The sequence below is a fragment of the Helianthus annuus genome, chromosome 17, assembly GCF_002127325.2.
Source record: "Helianthus annuus cultivar XRQ/B chromosome 17, HanXRQr2.0-SUNRISE, whole genome shotgun sequence".
In the NCBI taxonomy this organism is placed as follows: domain Eukaryota; kingdom Viridiplantae; phylum Streptophyta; class Magnoliopsida; order Asterales; family Asteraceae; genus Helianthus; species Helianthus annuus.
The window spans coordinates 14,667,518-14,686,338 of record NC_035449.2 but is presented as its reverse complement, the minus strand read 5'-3'; the positions used below and the strand labels follow the sequence as shown (position 1 = coordinate 14,686,338).

General features: G+C 43.1%; 1 protein-coding gene and 1 non-coding gene across 2 annotated transcripts; both read left to right on the top strand.

The window, feature by feature from the left end:
- Positions 1-10,076: 10,076 nt before the first annotated feature.
- On the top strand, positions 10,077-10,183 carry LOC118489477. The gene has a single exon (XR_004887497.1). It is a non-coding gene; the product is annotated as a small nucleolar RNA R71 (small nucleolar RNA).
- Positions 10,184-15,773: 5,590 nt separating this feature from the next.
- Positions 15,774-17,180, top strand: LOC110923746. Its single transcript, XM_022167807.1, has one exon. The coding sequence runs from the start codon at positions 15,774-15,776 to the stop codon at positions 17,178-17,180; it is 1,407 nt and encodes a 468-aa protein (XP_022023499.1).
- The last annotated feature ends 1,641 nt before the right edge of the window (positions 17,181-18,821 follow it).

The following is an 18,821-nucleotide window of genomic DNA, read 5'->3' as shown; positions in this document are numbered from 1 at the left end:
AAATTAAAACTAGAGAGGAACTGATTACGATCCAGTTGGTTTTGGTTCGATTCGATTTAACTCGAAATCGAAACCCTGTCGGGTTTCGGTTTATAATTGGAACGAATGTATGACTCTAAAGTGCCCAAATATGTTCATGTTCTCTATACATTAAAAATCTTAAATTGGAAGCTGACCAGAGAAATCGGACAAACCCAAGTATTGTTATGAAAATCAGATAGTTGTTTAAGTATTTATAGAGCTGGGAATTTTGTAACACAACTTACTAACCCAACACAACTTGACACAATGTCAAAGCCTGCCTAAAGTAAATAGGTCGACTTATGACATGCATATAACAAATCGTGTTAAATGGGTTAACATGTTGTTGGCGCATGTTTAAAACTCATTTATCAAAGCGGGAGCAATTTCGCTCGAAGATTAGAAGACAGAGGCAAATTTCTCTTCAAGAAGCCACAGCCCAAATAAGCCGCCAGAGAATTTCGCCCACTAGTCTCAATCCACAGGCGGCTCACGTGGCTAGCGTTCATTGGTTTGTTGCCTGCTAATTTCGTCAATGCCGATTTATGCCATCTGTGAAGATGTCAATGATTTATTTAGTCAAGTGTAAACCCAACATTATTTATTTTGCAAAGTTTGATCATTCAAATCTGAAGAGGTATGGTCCCAATTCTTTGCTTACATGGCAAGGACCACACCACTTTTTCACCCAACATGACGCCTACATCAGCAAGTGAATGATTCTGGATGGGGGTTGGAAACTGGCTCCGTTTGTGGTTTGGCTAACAACTTTGGATGCGTTTCCAAAGATGTCAGGGAACTCGTTGTTCATTCGCCCTTCTTGGATGGCCTCGTTCCCCTGGACTCTTTGGACGTGCGGGGTGTCCAAAATGAGTCCAAAGGAAGAGACTTCTCCGTCCATTTGAGGAGAAGGGTTTGGTTCAGCCCTTTCAGAGAGTTTTTCAAAGAAAAAGGAGATGAGGGTGGTTTGCAGAAAATGCGGTGGGCGCCAATGATGAAACACTGGTTAACACCGGAGGTTAACTAGCTGGGTTGTCTTTTCTATGGGTTCAATCTCCTTCTCTACTCGTCGAATGACTATGGTCCTGCAAAACAGCAACACCGTTAGCTCGTTAAGAGGGGAATATGGGGGTTTCCCTCTTAACCGGGCTCTAGCGTGAGAATAAGTACTGTTCCGAGGAAGAAAACAGTGTGTGTTGAGTGTGAGAGTGTGGAGAATGGAATAGAATCAACCTGAATGATGAAGGGTTCTATTTATAGCCGGAGGGTGAAGGAGGGAAGAGCAGCCTTGCCAGCTATTATCGAGCGCCAGCTGTCCGACCAAGGGGAATATCCTTTTGGTCTCCTCTGCTGCGTTCAGGATAGTGGTCCACGTGGCGCGCCGATATTCGTCCTTGCTGGAGAATTCGTACTGCTGTTGTCGGTCTCCTCCTAGATTTGCTGCAGGTCTATATGGCGCTTGGTGACTGGTGACACGTATTGCCCTTCCTGTCGGGAGGAGCATCTTTGGTGCCACCTTGACGTCTTCCAGAAGCTTCTGTTCAAACAGGGTAGTTAATCAGACACCTCCAACCTCCACCCAGGGTAGTTAATCAGACACCTCCGGAAGTTCCCACACCAAACCATGGGGCTGGCCCATCAGCCCCATCGATTCAAACACAGTTGAACTTCTCAGCACTTTTAGGGCTAACCTAAGGAAAAACTCTGGCTTCCTGGTATGCCGAACAAACAGCTTCGTTAAGCCTTGTATATGCGCAACTCAGCGCACAGCAAGCCTTGCTCCAAGCACAAGCTAACCAATCTGCCTTTGTTACTCCACCGCAAAGGTCTCTGAGCACCCACACGCCTCAGCAGGCCAATGCGTTGAACTTAAATCCTGAAAAAGGACCCATGCCAAACATCAGAAGGCAAAGCGCGCATGACACGCACGATACTTATGATGAAACGAAAAGCAATTATGTGCAGTACTCCCATCCACAGAGAAAGCCGGTACAAAGTCGTTTAGGCGCGCGCAACATGAACGACGAATGGGATAGCTATAATGAGGAAGACGATCCGACGTACAAGAGAGAAAGCATGGTATTCAGCAGATTACCACCAGAACATGAGGCGTACAAACCCCACAAGCGCGCGGGGTACAATCCAAAGGCAGAACACGACTACTCTTTGAGCTATCGCCCAGACGGCATGGCTGAAAAACTCCAAGTTCATCAAAGAGATTGCAACAGTTTTAAATTTATAAAACACGATATTTACTAACACTAAACACACATATGGGCAAGTGCACCCATTGTGGACGTAGTATAGTGTTGGTAAGATACCGAGGTCGTCCAAGGACACAAGAGCTTTTAGTACCGGTTTATCCTCAACGTCTAATCAAATCAAAATGTTAGAAAAGATTTTAAAACTAAGAAAATAAAACTAACTAAATGCTGAAAAATAAAAATTAAAACAGATAGACAAGATGAATCACTTGGATCCGACTCGTGTATAGTGTAACCTTTGATTATTTTCGCACTTTTGCACTTGTTTAAGAGATTATCTTAGTTATTGTAGTAGGCCCCTCTTTTGAAGGTGACGTTACCCTCAACCCAGTAGTTTGAGTCAGCAAGGATACAATCCTAAAGGGTCGGATTATTGAAAGATAATTAATTAAGTTGTTAATGCAAATTATGGTAGGCCCCTCTTTTGAAGGTGACGTTACCCTCGACTAAGTAGTCTGAGTCAGCAGGGATACAGTCCTAAATAGCCGGGTTATAGTATTAATAGTAGTTTAACTTATGAGGGGGTCAAAGAGTTTGGATCCCCGCCATCCAATACCTTTGGGTATTGAAGGAGATCCTACTAAATTTGACCCAGGTCCCTTGCAGGACCTCTAAACGCTGAACAAGGGCAAGACTCTTACCAAACCGTTCCTTTAACCCCCGACCAGGTAGCCAACATACCTCCATATAGACCGTGGAGATATGAATGGTGAAAATCTTTTATTTTATATAGACAGTAAAATAATGTCAAGACACCACGGACAAACGATAAGGAAGAATCACCTTCAACATAAGAAACTAGTTACTAAAGTCATTAATACAAAACCAAATAAAAAGTGCAAAAGATTAAAAATAAAAAGTATTACACTAGACACTTGTTTTCACCAAGTGATGTAAGAGGCTTAGGCAAACATGGCCTTTGGTTGTCAAGAACTCTTACTGTAACACCCCGTGTTTTCGAATGTCAAAGTCAAAGTCTAAGTCTAAGTCAACTTTGACTTTCTTTGACTGTAGATAGTCGATTTTGTGTTTCAGTTGTATTATGTGGAGTAAGTGTTGTAATCAGCAAGAACCGAAGCAATCGAATGTGTTATAATGCAAACCGACCTACGACTGTGAATGATAGAAAGTAACAATGCGACAAAGTTAACCTAATCAGTAATCAAACCGATCTAACAATCAATCGAACTCGAGACTCGAATTATGCGAATTATGGTATTGTTGTACGTGTGTGTGTGTGTGCCTTACGTGTTAATTGTGCGTGTTTACTTTATGTCTGGTGTGGTAATCAATCAAATTAATCGAAAATCGAATCGAAACTCGGAAGGCAATCGAACTCAATCGAAACCGACATCGAAGCGTAACTTATGGAAGATTGTATGTTAGATATAGTGGTTGGGATTAAAAGTAATTTGACTAGGAACTCTATCGTATCCGCATCATCGCCCATCGAAATCGAAACGTTGAAAATCGTCGCAAAACACTCGAAGTGTGTGGCGGATCGAACAGGAAACATCCTGATCGAACAGGCCAGCCGATCGGCTAAGCACCTTGCCAGCCGATCGAGCAGCCCACTCGATCGGAGTTCCCAGCCGATCGGCTGCCACTTTCCTCTTTTGGAAGCCTATAAATAGGGCTGTCATTGTCATACTTTCCACTTTTGGAAAGCTCTGACCGAACCAGCCATCTTCTTCACCTTTTCTCAGATTTCTCTCAATCCCGGTAAGTTTTCACTCTAATTCTTGTACGTTCTTGATCATTACCAAATTCTACACCTTTCCATCTTTCAAAACTTGGATCCTAACCGTGAAATCACCAAGATCTAAGTGTTCTTGGGTGATGTCATCATGGTGTTCTTGAAGAACATCATGTTTTGGCCTCATTCCACTATGATTAGCTTAGATCTAACCGATTTCCACATAAACAAGCTAAGATCCACCATGGATCTAAATATTTTCATGATGTAAAGGATTAAAAGAAGGATTTCCAACTTTCTTTCAACTCTTTTACACTCAATGCCTTCAAACCGGTGGAAACGGAGCTTGAACCGGCTAACCAATCATTCAAATGGTTGGGAGGGTTCAAGATTCGGGTCTATGAACAAGGTTCACCGATAACGGTTAAACTCCAAACCGGCATTCCAAACCGTTCAACCGGCCGGACTTGGGTGATTCCTGTTCGAGCCAAGGGAACAAGTGGGAACGAAGGTTATCATAGTTCAACACGTTGTCAAGATACCTTGAAAGAATAACAGATAAACAAACAACCAAGTGTTAGACGAAAGGCCGACCAGGTCAGAAATGCTGGCCGAACGGCTAGGCTGTCGAACAGCCCAGCCGATCGGATATGCCAGCCGATCGACCGGGCCAGCCGATCGGCTAGCACATGGCCCCACACTCCCAAACTTTTGAAGAATAGTATTGACGAAGTAATGTTCAATCGAATGGGTCACTCGATGGGTAAACATTACTGTTTGGATCATGAGATACTATGCTTCAACACTTAACCATTTTCACAACTCGTTCGTAGTAAAGAATGTCAGCCGATCGAACAGACTATTCGATCGAGTGACCTTCCGTTGGGGACTAACTTGAAGCTCCTAGCCGATCGAGTGAGCTAGCCGATCGAGTGAGCTGGCCGATCGAACGAACCGTTCGATCGAACGACTTGAAAAGGTAGGAACACTTCAGCGTTCTCAAATACTGCAACAAAAACTTCAAAAGTTCAAATCCCCTAACACAAACACAATAGAGGAAGAAACAATCCACTCGAATGGTTCAGCCGATCGAGCCAACCGGCCGATCGAACAGGACTGTCCAATCGGATATACTAGCCGATCGAACAGGTCGCCCGATCGAACCTGTCGTTCGATCGACCAGCCCATTCGATCCATCCATACTTGTTTACTTTTCCGCGTTACTCATCGTTATGCTATCGAACTGTTCAGGCTAATCTTACTCTCAGCGCTCCCTTCAATCCACAATCAATCACTGTGAGTATACTCGATCCCTTTTTGCTTTTAGCACTTTTGGGTGTTACATACGTTACCTATCAAATCACAACCAAACACAAACTATTTGAACGCTAACCAACTTGCATGTGCTATTTGACTAAATGAATGTTGTTTATTATGTTTACACGTGGAGTGCTATCTACCTGCCTTAGCAACATAGTACTATAGTTTGGACTCAGCACCCGTTCACACGGGGGTTGTTAAGGAAAAATACTTGCATGGATTACGGTGGTAATCATGTATTGCGAACCGTCATGGACGGTCAACCCGCAGTCGTTGGTACCGATGGTCCCATGTCGATAATTAACATGCATCGTTTTCCTCTGTGTACGTGCCTGGTTATGCGTAAACTATTCGAACTCTATATGCTATTATCAAACTTGTGTGCTCACCTTTACATTTTATGTATTGACTTTAATTTAACGTATGTGACAGGTGCTTAAGTGGCTAGGATGCTTAGACATGTGACAATGAAATCGAGGCTAGGAAGAGTCTAGAAACCAAGACAATTTATATTTGTATGTTAAATTTGAGTTGTCGGAACATGTTTTTGTTTGAAGAATATCTATGCCTGTAATAACTAGATTTATCTTATGGGTCACGGTATGGGACGTGATATTTAAAACTATTTGGTAATAATAGTTGTTATGGAATTTCTTTGAACAATCTGTTTCGCTCAGTGTCGCGCCCCGATGATTCCGCCATCGGTTGGGGTGTGACACTTACGATCAATCTTGGATCCCGAGACGACTCACACACTCTATGATGGACAATGGATGATGGTGGTGGATGATGGTGTTGTGATGGTGGTGGGTGGTGGGTGAAGTGTGAGAGAGGTGGTGTGCCAAGGGATGAGTTGAAATGGCTCCAAGCACTCCTATTTATAGGCTAAACAGAAGCCTGGGCACGGCCCCGTGTCCGTCTGACACTCTCTCTCTTCATTAATTGTAATTCGCAATTACAATAAATGCGCCTGCAGTACTCTGACCATGCCCCCGTGTCCGTTGGGCACGGCCCCGTGGTGGGCAATAGAAGCTTCTATTAGTTTGTCTTTTCTGCTGCTTCTTGGGCACGGCCCCGTGCTCGCTGAGCACGGGGCGTGTTCAGTCTTCTGCCTTCTTTGTTTTGCTTAGGAGGATGCTGTCGAGGGGTCGGGCAATCCACTTTGTCCATTTTCTTGTATTTATGTTAGATTTTGTTGTCTTTTTGCTTCTTTTGTTAATTTGAGCTCATTTAATCCTGAAAATACAAAAGGAAGACAAAAGCACACTTTTTCCAATATTAGTACTAAAAAAAGGTTAGTTTTATGCCACAATTGATATAATTTATATGTTGCATTTTACGCGTATCAAATACCCCACACTTAAATCTTTGCTTGTCCTCAAGCAAAACTCTTTATAATGTGGCTTTATTCACTCCCAAATGGAATGGGTAGAAGAGAAGGTTTTTGGGCTTGTCATAGAGTGTCGGGATTTTCCAAGATCGTTTAGGTTTTATTTTTATTTATTTACAATCCTATTCATCATGATTTATTAAAAACATTTCATAACATAAATTATTTATTAAGGCATAACATACCTTTTTTTAAAATTCCATTTATATACAAGTTCACGTACCTCACGGGGGAAATCACTCACACTCGGCCGAAGGTGTATTTTTAGTGAATCACTAGAGAGCGGCATGGAACTTTTTTCTACCATAAGCTTGCCAAGCAATCAATCCTCCTCCTTTTTAACTTTATACCTTTGTAAATATCAAGAGGAATTTTTGGGTGAATGGTTAGGCTTGGGCTAAAGGTGGGTGGTTGGGTTAGTGGTTAGTTGAAAAGGGCGAAAGGCGTAAAAAGCGTTGGTTTTCGTAAAACATTTTGTTTTTGTGACTTTTTATTTTGATGAAGTATTTATTCAAACAAGCTTTTGTTTGAGGAGCTTTGTTTGTTTATTTCCAACTTCATCATTATTCAATTTTTTTTTTTTTTTTTTAGAAAGAGTCACACGAAAACCAAGCTTTGTTACTAAAATAAGGGGTTAAAAATGAAAAAGGGATTTTGGTGGGTAAAAGGGTTTTGGGTTAAGAAATGAAAAGGTTTAGGCTCAAAGGAGTTAACTAGGGGGGATTTTTGGGTAGGTGAAAAGAAAAATGAAAATAATGGTGTTGAAAGAAAAAGGGTTAGTCCTAATGCCTCCATCATTTACTTACTTGGGTTTAAGTTGGTAAGGACCGGGAATGAATTATCGTGGCAAGTTCTAGAGTTGTAAGAACCAAGCGGCTATTCACACAAGAAACGAAAAATGAGCATTTAGTGTAAAGATGTATATTTGTATGCTCTATAAAGGCTCAAAACTCACTTTTGTGGGAATGGGTTTTTACGTGATCAAGTATATATAATCAAATTTTAACTAAGCTTGTCATGTCGTTTCATAATTTTCTTATGTTGGTTCTTTTTATCACGATGCTATTGGTTGTAAATTTGTAAAAATATAACCTTGTTAGAATTAGAATTCCCAACTTAAACTTAGACAAGTAAAAAAAAATGAAAATTTTTGAAAAAAATTTGGGGTGATTAGCGGTTCCAATAGAGTTTTGTGTAAGGCTTGTTATTAGGACTTGCAAAATTCAAGGTTTTTGCATCCCCCCACACTTAAATTACACATTGTCCTCAATGTGTCCCAAAAATAAGTTTTTAGGTTGATTGAATGTGTAAAATGGTGTTAAAAGCAAGATTTTATGTTACTGGCAGTCTGGACACTGCCCCGTGGTGACAGGGCACGGCCCCGTGTTCAAGTGCCAGTAACAAAAATTAAAGAAAAGAAACAGAAGCCTGGACACGGGGGCGTGTTCAGTGAACACGGCCCGTGTCCAGTTACCTGAACTGGGCAATTTTCTGCAGGATGTTCAGCACGGGGCCGTGTTGGCTGGGCACGGCCCGTGCTGAGCTTACTGTAATGAAGAAATTGTTGTCGGATGGTCCTGTTTTCGTGCATGGGGCCATGTTTCTCGTTTCCCTTGTTATCCTTGACCATCCCGAGTGTGTTTTATTCCTGCAAATTAAAACTAAAAGATTAGACTAAACTAAGGATAGTTCCGCGGAATGCCTCCGTGGTGCGCCACGTTTATAAGGGTCCTTGGCTAGACCCAAGGCGAGGTTATATGTTTTCCGAGCGGGATGTTTTGCATCCCATGTTGCACCGTCGGAGAGCATCATCCAAACTCGAATCAATAACCTTCATGTAATTGACCGGGTCATCGTCCTCTATTCTCTTCCCAACCCCGAACTTTACTTCATTATCCCCATATTTTAAAATGAGTGTTCCATCATTCATGTCCACTACTGCTTGTGCGGTGGCGAGAAATGGTCTCCCTAGTATGAGGGGGACTTCGGTGTCTTCTTCCATATCAAGTATGACAAAGTCGGCCGGGTAGACGAAATTGTCGACCTTGACTAGGAGATTTTCAATGACACCTTGCGGGAATTTGACGGATCGGTCAGCAAGTTGTATACTCATTTTTGTAGGACTCGTTTTTCCTAGGCCGAGTCTTTTGAACATTGATGCGGGCATGAGGTTAATGCTAGCCCCAAGGTCGGGTAGTGCATTACAAACAGGGAAGTCCCCGATCGAGCAAGGAATTGTGAAGCTTCCGGGATCAATTTTCTTTTGGGGGAGTTTGTTGAGTACGAGGGCAGAGCATTCTTCACCTAAGTTAACTAATTGCAATGTTTCAATTTTCCTTTTATGAGTGAGGAAGTCCCTCATGAACTTAGAGTATTTAGGCATTTGGGTTAGGACGTCAATGAAAGGAATGTTGACATGCAATTGTTTTAGTAGACTTTCGAATTTTGCGAATTGCTCATTGGTCTTTTGACGGATTAACCTACCGAGGTACGGAACCGGAGGAGCCTTGGTGGGCTCTGATGGTGGGGAAGTAACCTTCTTTTGATGGGGCGGTGATGTGATCTTCTCAGTAGGCGGTGGCCCTTCCGCGGGACCCACGGTACGGTTCCGTAAGGTGATGAGATGAACTTGCGCCTTTGGGTTTGTTTCGGTATTACTTGGTAACGCGCCTTGCGGTCTCTCGGAGAAATTTTGGGCTAGTTGATTTATTTGTTTTTCGATGTTTTGTATACTTGCTTGTTGATTTCTAAAATTTGATTCTAATTGTAGAAACCTATCCGAGTTTTTCTTTTCAGTGTCGGAGATAAGGCGAGATATAGTATCTTCAAGCCTTTCTCGTCCGCCTTGTTGTTGAGGGAATTTTTGTGACTCATTTCTTGGTTGTTGAAAGTTTGTTCGTTGATTTTGTTGGTTACTACTATTGCCGGGTTCTCTCCAACCAAGGTTAGGGGGTTTCGCCATCCTTGGTTGTAGGTGCCCGTTGGGGGACCCGACGGCCTAGGTCTATTATCAATGTAGTTTACCGATTCTGTTTGATCATCTGTTTCTTTCATACAACTCCAATTTTCATGTGGCCCACCACACCCTTCACAAGCCATAACCGAGACTGTTTTTGTCATCTCTAACTTTTTAATTTTAGAAGAAAGGGCCTCGATTTGGGCTTGCAAAGAGGTGCTTTCATCAACCTTATGGGCGCCCGGGGCAATAGATTTATTGCCTCGGGGAGTGTGCCACTGGAAGTTGGTTTGAGCAATTTCCTCAATTTGATTATATATTTCATGCGGGCGGCGATTACCTAAAAGTCCCCCGGAGCTAGAGTCAAGTGTTTGTCTTGTGTGTGGCAACAACCCATTATAGAAAGTGGATACTTGTTGCCATATCGCAAGACCGTGATGAGGACACTTTCGCAATAGCTCCTTGAACCTTTCCCAAGTTTCATATAAGGATTCCCCGTCCTCTTGTGAATAGGTATTAATTTAAGTCATTAATTTAGCCATTTTAGCGGGAGGGAAATACTTATATAGAAATTTTTGGGCTAGTTCATCCCAGGTGTTTACCGATCCAGCTGGGAAGGCGTTGAGCCAAGCCTTTGCTCGGTCTTTTAATGAAAAAGGAAACATTCGGAGGCGGATGGCGTCATTCGATGCTCCATTGATTCGAAAGGTATCACATATTTCTAAGAAATTAGTAATATGTAGATGGGGATCCTCGTCTGCAAGCCCATGGAAGGTTGCAGAGTTTTGAAGCATGTGTATCAAATGCGGCCGAAGTTCGAAGTTATTGGCTTCAACATTCGGTGCATTGATAGCGGCGCCGAGATTACCTACGGTGGGTCGTAGATAATCCATGAGGGTACGTTGGTCCGCCATTGGAAGTGGGTTCCCCGAAACCTTCTCTTGGTTTTTAGCTTTTAGTCTTTTTCTGAGAAAGCGTTCGGGTTCTTCTAGAGGTTCTTTTATGTCTTTATTAGAACTGGAGCTCATACACTACGTAGAGGTGGCGTCGGGTTCCAAGTCCTGCAACAAAAACAGAAAAGAATGTTGGTCAGAAGGTTCACCACGGCCCTGTGCTCAGTGAACACGGCCCGTGGTCGGAGTTACAGTGATTGTTTTCCAGATCCCTGTTACTGGAGAGTTGGACACGGCCCCGTGTTGCACCGACACGGCCCCGTGGTCAGCCTTCTGTATCTCGGAAAACTAAAAACTGCCAGTAACACTGCTGGGCACGGCCCGAGTCCGACCAGGCACGACCCGTGCTGAGCTCTGCAGAAGCTGAAAAACTAGAGAAATCCTAAAAAAAATAAAAAGAAAATAAAAAAATAATTAGGCCGTTGATTCCTAACTTTCTTAAAATCCTTGTGTCCCCGGTAACGGCGCCAAAAACTTGATGCGTGCTAGTGTGTATATATTTTAGGTATATATTTTAAGCCCTTTTTACACTTTTTAGCCAAGTTTTAAATTTATAAAACACGATATTTACTAACACTACACACACATATGGGCAAGTGCACCCATCGTGGACGTAGTATAGTGTTGGTAAGATACCGAGGTCGTCCAAGGACACAAGAGCTTTTAGTACCGGTTTATCCTCAACGTCTAATCAAATCAAAATGTTAGAAAAGATTTTAAAACTAAGAAAATAAAACTAACTAAATGCTGAAAAATAAAAATAAAAATAAAAACAGATAGACAAGATGAATCACTTAGATCCGACGCGTGTATAGTGTAACCTTTGATTATTTTCGCACTTTTGCACTTGTTTAAGAGATTATCTTAGTTATTGTAGTAGGCCCCTCCATAGTTATCGATAGCGAATAGTGACAAATAGCGACAAGGTACCTATATGCTACATAGCGATAGCGATGAAATAGCGCTCGCTATTTCGTGTATAGCGATAAGGTAGTAGAAAATTTTAAAAATAAAAAATATAGATATTTATAATTTATATATGTATATAATGTTAATTTTATACTTTTTATGCATGAATTCAGAAGTTTAAGGACCAAATGTAAACTAGTGAAGATAGAGGGGGTTAAATGTTTAAATACACAAACTAATTTTACATTTTTTTTATGTAAAAGTTGTAAGTTTTAAGGGCTAAATATAAACTGGTGAAAGATAGAGGGGTTAAATGTTAAAATACCTAAAGTTATTTAACCCTAAAGTGTTAAACACGGCGCTACTATGCATCTTCTTCCTGGCGCATCTTCTTCTCACATGTTTCCGGCCAAAAAGCAGCGCCGCCGCCGGAATTCATCGCCGGAGGTCGCTATTTTCACGCTTTTCAACCGCGAGATCCAAATAGCACAGGTCCATCGATTCGCAACGCTATTCGCGATAGCGGTCGCTATGGCCGCTATCGATAACTATGGGCCCCTCTTTTGAAGGTGACGTTACCCTCAACCCAATAGTTTGAGTCAGCAAGGATACAATCCTAAAGGGTCGGATTATTGAAAGATAATTAATTAATTTATTAATGCAAATTATGGTAGGCCCCTCTTTTGAAGGTGACGTTACCCTCGACTAAGTAGTCTGAGTCAGCAGGGATACAGTCCTAAATAGCCGGGTTATAGTATTAATAGTAGTTTAACTTATGAGGGGGTCAAAGAGTTTGGATCCCCGCCATCCAATACCTTTGGGTATTGAAGGAGATCCTACTAAATTTGACCCAGGTCCCTTGCAGGACCTCTAAACGCTGAACAAGGGCAAGACTCTTACCAAACCGTTCCCTTAACCCCCGACCAGGTAGCCAACATACCTCCATATAGACCGCGGAGATATGAATGGTGAAAATCTTTTATTTTATATAGACAGTAAAATAATGTCAAGACACCACGGACAAACGATAAGGAAGAATCACCTTCAACATAAGAAACTAGTTATTAAAGTCATTAATACAAAACCAAACAAAAAGTGCAAAAGATTAAAAATAAAAAGTATTACACTAGACACTTGTCTTCACCAAGTGATGTAAGAGGCTTAGGCAAACATGGCCTTTGGTTGTCAAGAACTCTTACGATCAATCTTGGATCCCGAGACGACTCACACACTCTATGATGGACAATGGATGATGGTGGTGGATGATGGTGGGTGAAGTGTGAGAGAGGTGGTGTGCCAAGGGATGAGTTGAAATGGCTCCAAGCACTCCTATTTATAGGCTGAACAGAAGCCTGGGCACGGCCCCGTGCCCGCTGGGCACGGCCCCGTGTCCGTCTGACTCTCTCTCTCTTCATTAATTGTAATTCGCAATTACAATAAATGCGCCTGCAGTACTCTGACCATGCCCCCGTGTCCGTTGGCACGGCCCGTGGTGGGCAATAGAAGCTTCTATTAGTTTGTCTTTTCTGCTGCTTCTTGGGCACGGCCCCGTGCTCGCTGAGCACGGGGTGTGTTCAGTCTTCTGCCTTCTTTGTTTTGCTTAGGAGGATGCTGTCGAGGGGTCGGGCAATCCACTTTTGTCCCTTTTCTTGTATTTATGTTAGATTTTGCTGTCTTTTTGCTTCTTTTGTTAATTTGAGCTCATTTAATCCTGAAAATACAAAAGGACAAAAGCACACTTTTTCCAACATTAGTACTAAAAAGGGTTAGTTTTATGCCACAATTGATATAATTTGTATGTTGCATTTTGCGCGTATCACTTAACAGATCCCGATGACCACCTCCAAGTCTTCAATGACGCAGGGGTAACAGGTGGGTGGAATCTACCAACTTGGTGCCATCTTTTCGCACAAACCTTTGTTGGCGCGGCGCGCGTCTGGTTTGATAGCCTGCCAGCAGGGAGAATCAAGTCATGGATCGATTTTCGAGACAAGTTACTTGCGCACTTCTCCCAACAGCGCAGGCATACTAGAGATCCAGCTGATTGTTTGAATATATGGAGGAAAGATCACGAAAGCGTGAAAGATTTCATCACAAAATATAACAAAGAATGTCTGGAAATCGGAGACGCAGGAGAGAAGATGATGCGCGCACACTTAATGAGGGCAGTAAAATGTGACGACCTGATCAAACGATTAAAAGGAAGAGATGGAGCCCCAAAGATTGGGATGACAACCGTCAATATGGTTACAACCATAACAATCGGCGCAACTGGAAAGGCAAAGGTCAATCATGGAAAATATCTGGTTACAGAGAACGAAACCCAGTAAGAGAATATGCGCGCAAATGCGCAATACAATCAACCAGATCGCTCATCGCAAAGAGGTAAAAAGAGAAAACAGAGAAAAGCAGTGGACACCCCTAACAAAGACCCCTTCCGAGGTCCTGTCAACTGAGAACCACCAGTTCAAACCACCTCTACAAATGCGAAACAAAAGAGGCCAATACCCAAATCTTTTCTGTGAATTCCACAAAGACACCGGTCACTTAACCGACGACTGCTTTAGCCTAAAGCAGGAGATAGAAAGAGCCCTGAGAGATGGAAGGCTCACAGATTTGGTGAAAGGCGGAAAGCGCGATAATCGCCAAGTTCAAAGAAGAGAAGAAGGGCCAGACAACAAAAAGCTTCGAAAATTAGAAACTCACATGGTCTAAGGGGTCCACGAAGGCCGCGAAAGAATTACAACAAGCGCACACAAGATGACTCATGGCGCGAAAGACAAGTAGTCTTCCCCATAGTAAGAGGAGGTCCAAGAGAGAGAAGGCCTATAGTCATATCTGGCGTAATCGGTCATTACCAAACCGACTACATTTTCATTAATCCAGGGAGCATCGCATATATCATATACGAACAATGCTTCAATCAATTTGACCAAGAGGACAAAGCGCGCTTGGAACCAGTAGATTACCCACTAACTGGTTTCTGCAACGAAGCCGTTTTTCCTCTCGGCCAGATATCGTTCCCGGTGCTGCGCTCGGATGGAAGAAATTCAAGAACACAGGAAGTCATGTTCATGGTGCTACCCGCACATTCAAGACATGATATCCTTTTGGGAAGAGAATCCCAAGGAGATTTTAGTATGATTTGCTCTGGACCACATTCAGCTGTTGGATTCCTAACGAAGACATGGGTAGCAATAATTTACGTAAGCAAAGAAGTCTTGGCAACAGATGAAATTAGGCCAGCAAAAGCAAGCAAATCCGCACCGCGCGCAGAAGCTAAAAAATGGGTACTGAACAGCAAATACCCAGAACAAACGGTCACCTTGGGCCCTGCGATGTCTGATCTCACGCGCGCGGCGCTTAAAAAGTTGTTGTTTGAAAACATGGATGTGTTCGCCTGGACACCAGCTGACATGGTGGGAGTTCCACGGGACATAGCAGAGCACAAACTAAACGTCTCAGAGAGTGCCAAACCTGTGGTACATGCCAAACGTCATCTGGGAGATATAAAGCATGATGCCATGCAAGAACAAGTCACGGAGTTGTTAAATGCTGGCATCATCAGAGAAGTCCGATATCAAACTTGGGTGGCGAGCCCTGTAATGGTTCAAAAAGGAAACGACAACTTGAGAATATGTGTGGATTACAAAGATCTAAACAAAGCATGCCCGCGCGACTGTTATGCTTTACCAGATATTGATGAGAAGATCGATTCGCTGGCAACGTTCAGATGGAAATGTTTCCTTGACTGTTATAAGGAATACCATCAAGTGCAGATGGCCATCCAAGATGAAGACAAGACTGCATTTCGCACACCAACAGGGCTATACTGCTACACAAAAATGCCCTTTGGTTTAAAGAATGCAGGCGCAACTTATCAAAGATTGATTAATGAAACATTCAGCGATGCTATCGGCAAATATATTGAAGTGTACATGGATGACCTGGTCATCATGAGCAAAGAAGAAAGTATGATGCTGGTAAATATTAAAAAAACGTTCGACACACTGCGCGGAGTGTGTATCAAGCTAAATCTAGCGAAATGTTCATTTGGCATGGAAGAAGGAAAGTTCCTGGGTTTCATCGTAACAATATATGGGTTTAAAGTCAATCCGGAAAGGTGCAAGCGATCGAGCGGATGCCTTCGCCGTCAACGATCAAGGAAATGTAAAAATTGGTTGGACGGTTAGCAGCACTCAACCGTTTTCTAGCCAATCACGCAGCTAAGTCTTTTCCATTTATCAAAACACTCCGCAACTGCATGAAGAAAAGTCAGTTTCAGTGGAATCCGGAAGCCGAAAATGCATTCCGAGAAATGAAAGATTGCCTCATAAGATTGCCAACAATGACAGCACCAGTGAAAGGAGAACCTCTAGTGATGTACCTGTCAGCATCAGACAAAGCAGTCGGAGCAGTTCTGCTCGTGGACCGACAAGGCATACAGACACCAGTCTATTATGTGTCTCGCACTCTGAATGATCCGGAAACAAGGTATGCTATAATGGAGAAACTGGTGCTGGCATTGATTCACGCATCGAGACGACTACGCAGGTACTTCGCCAATCACGTCATTCACGTTTTAACAAATTACAACATTGGCAACATCCTCGCAAGGCCTGAGCTATCTGGAAGATTAGCGAAATGGGCTATAGAGTTGGGAGGCCACAACGTGGTTTTTAGACCAAGGCCAGCAATCAAAGGCCAGGTGTTGGCCGATTTCATGACCGAGGTGCCTGACGATAAAGACAGAGAATGCAAGGCAATGGAAAGAGCTAAAAGGCAACAGTCGGAAGAACCATGGCTGCTATACACAGATGGCGTGTCCAACGAGAATGGCGCAGGCGCGGGACTTAGGCTGGTAAGTCCAGAAAAGCATGAATTCACGTACGCCATCCGGCTAGACTTCAAGAGCACAAATAATGAAGTCGAATACGAAGCCTTTCTTGCCAGTCTGAGGTTAGCAATCAAGATGGGAGTCAAACACATCGAGGCGCATGTGGACTCCATGCTAGTAGCAGGGCAAATCAATGGCCAGTACGATGCCAAAGGAGATGTAATGGCACTTTACTTAGACCAAGCAAAAACATTGCTACAAAACTTCAATTCCTACAAGGTGCACCATATCAACCGAAGCGAGAATAAACCAGCAGACGCATTAAGTAAACTCGCATCCACCAGTTTCCAGCGCCTAGCCAAGGATGTGCGCATTGAAGTTCTGAGCAATCCATCGGTACCGCTAAGGCAAGTGAGCATTATTCAATTGGGAACGACGTCTTGGATGGCTCTGATAATTATGTATCTCCAGTCTGGAATACTACCGGAAAACAAAGCCGAAGCAAGGAAAGTGCAGTACAAGTCCGAGCACTACCAGATGGTTGATGGAATTCTGTACCGGAAATCTTACTTAGGACCACTATTGAGATGCGTTGACCCAGAAGATGCAAACTACCTGATCCACGAAGTACATGAGGGCATCTGCGGCATTCATGCCGGCCCAAGAATGGTAGTAGCCAAAGTTATGAACGCCGGATATTACTGGCCTGGAATGCATCTAGATGCGGTAAAGGTTCTGAGGAAATGCAGCGGCTGTCAGAGACACGCTCCGAAGACAATGCGCCTCAAAAATGAACTAGTCCCAGTGACAACAGTGTGGCCGTTTCAACAATGAGGGATAGATATGGTTGGCCCTTTTCCAGAAGCCCCGGGAGTAGTGAAATTCATCATAGTCGCAGTCGACTATTTCATAAAATGGGTGGAAGCAAAGGCGCTGGCATCAACCACATCTACCGTAGTACGAAGGTTCATCTGGGAGCAAATAATCTGCCGGTTCGGGCTGCCTATGAGAATCATCACCGATAACGGAACAAAATTTGCTGCCGATGATCTCCAAAACTGGTTTATGCAGCTGCACATAGAGCATACCTTTTCCTCGGTCGCGCACCTGCAGGGAAACGGTCAAGTTGAAGCTGTAAACAATAGCATAGTCAACGGGATCAAGGCCCGGATGGGGTCACAACGAAGAGGTTGGGTCGACGAGCTACCCAGCATACTATGGGCCCATAGGACGATGCCAAAGACAAGTAACGGAGAAACACCGTTCAGTTTAGTCTATGGGTCCGAAGCCGTGATACCGGCAGAGATTGGCCTGCCATCCCTAAGAATGCTCACCATGAACATGAACAACAACGAAGAAGAAAGAAGGTTGGATCTAGACCTTCTAGAAGAGAGAAGGGAAATGGCGGCAATCAATGAGGCGAAGTACAATACCAAGTTGGAAAAGTACTACAACAGTAAGGTCCGAATTTGCATGTTCAACCCCGGTGATTACGTCCTAAGGGACAATGAGGTGTCCAACGCCGAGAAATCGGGAAAATTAGCCCCCCAAGTGGGAGTGGCCTTATGTTGTAGATGAAGGTCTTGGAAAGGGAGCGTACAAGCTACGCACACTGGAGAACAAAGAAGTTCCAAGAACCTGGTATGCTCAGCAATTAAGGAAATGCTACATGTAGACGGTCGAAGTTTTTTCTATGTACTTGTAATGGCCGCGCGCCAACACATTTAACACTAATACAAGAAGTGTTTGGCTATCTTATCCCATGCGAATTTTTGTCACAACTGCATATATTACTTTGGGCATACACGAAAACATCAATAGCTCAAAATTAACGTTGTAGACCTCCAAGGCTTGCCACAACCAAGTGCACAGCCGGGTCAAAAACACAACCAAAGCCTAAAAAAAGGCCAAATAAATACTTCGTGCCCACATAAACACGAAAGCATCGAAAACATGGTAAACAAACATTGTAAGACCCCCAAAGCTGAACACAGCCGGGTCAACACAATAACCTGTAACTCGATCACTTCGTACACACGAATCAACCTATGCACTTAAAATGACAGAATAAACGTTGTAGCTAACACAGCATAACCTGCCAGTGCCATCATTCATTCATGATACCTAATCAAAGTAATTACACATGCACATATTGTAACGATAACAAATTCACAGCAAACAAGCAGCAAAATCAAAACTGAAATATGTCAAATGTAACAAAAACGATAACAGATATGTCAACCATGAGCAGATTGTTCATAAAGCATTAAGGTAAATTGTTTACGAAATTATCAGAAGATTACAAGGCTATCAAGCCCATACACGGCGCGCAAGCCGGAATCCTTCATTCCTGATGGCTAGTGCCAGCACCTCCGGTTTCATGATCTTCATCACCAAGGGCTTTCTTCAACAGGGCAACACCGTTAGGTTTCCGAAATAATTTCTCAGCAGCTTTGATAACACCAAACTCAAGAG